This window comes from Buceros rhinoceros, unplaced genomic scaffold (assembly GCF_000710305.1).
Source record: "Buceros rhinoceros silvestris isolate BGI_N320 unplaced genomic scaffold, ASM71030v1 scaffold27176, whole genome shotgun sequence".
Taxonomy (NCBI): Eukaryota; Metazoa; Chordata; class Aves; order Bucerotiformes; family Bucerotidae; genus Buceros; species Buceros rhinoceros.
Genome location: NW_010417341.1, coordinates 3854 through 4678, shown reverse-complemented (window position 1 = coordinate 4678; position 825 = coordinate 3854). Strand labels below are relative to the sequence as shown.

The 825-nt window shown below is 60.1% G+C and overlaps 1 protein-coding gene across 1 annotated transcript in view; it reads left to right on the top strand.

Annotated features, from left to right (window-relative positions):
• Window positions 1-825, top strand: part of TMEM173 (transmembrane protein 173) — a gene marked incomplete at both ends in the record, with an annotated part of 5312 nt that overhangs the window by 677 nt on the left and 3810 nt on the right. Inside the window, 2 exons of the mRNA XM_010138183.1 lie at window positions 175-283; window positions 441-676. Of these exons, the coding sequence (XP_010136485.1) occupies window positions 175-283; window positions 441-676 (345 nt within the window). The remainder of the gene's footprint in view (window positions 1-174; window positions 284-440; window positions 677-825) is intronic.

Sequence of the window (825 nt, the reverse complement as noted above, 5' to 3'; positions counted from 1 at the left end):
CTCCGCGGCGGGGCTGCGGGTACTGTCATGGGGCTCGGCCCTGCCGAGGTGGTGGGAGGGGGCAGCTCTCCCCCCGGATCCCTTTGTTCTCCGGTCCTGTAGAGAACCAACCGCTGCAGCAGAGCCCAGGTAGCTCTTTCCTCACCGCTGGCCTGTCTTCCCTTCCCTCTGCAGAAGCCCTCGGCGGTGGAAGTGTCTGAGATGTCGGAGAGTTCCAAGCAGAACGTCGCTCACGGCCTTGCCTGGTCTTATTACATTGGGTACCTAAAAATAGTCCTGCCACGTAGGTAGCGCTTTCCTCGCATCATCGTGCCTGCAGATAGAAATAGCTCCCAGTAACAACCCTCCCACCTTCTCAGTGTCAGCAGGGAAATGGGGAGCAAGGCGGAAAGCAGCCGCACTCCCTCCAGGCACCTCTGCCCCGTGCTCTCTTCCCCCAGGGGTGAAAAAGTCGATGGAGGAGTTCAGCAGAGCCAACCCCAACGTGCTGCTATGCAGGGAGACCTGGAAGCTCCACATCTTGGTCCCGCTGAGCTGTGACATCTACGATGACCTGGAGAAAGCTGACAGCAATATCCAGTACCTGGCAGACCTCGCCGAAACCACCCTGAGCCGAGCGGGCACGAAGAAAAGGGTCTACAAGCACAGTCTCTACACAATCCGGGACGAAGACAAGGTACTGGGTGCTGGCAGAATGCAGCAGCCCAAAGGTCCTCCCGGCCTCAGCTCCCGGCCCAGAAGTGTCCCTAAGGGCAGGAAAGTGTCCCCTCTCCCACAGACACTCCCAGCTTTCAGCCGGACACCGCGAGGTGCAGCGGGCCTGCT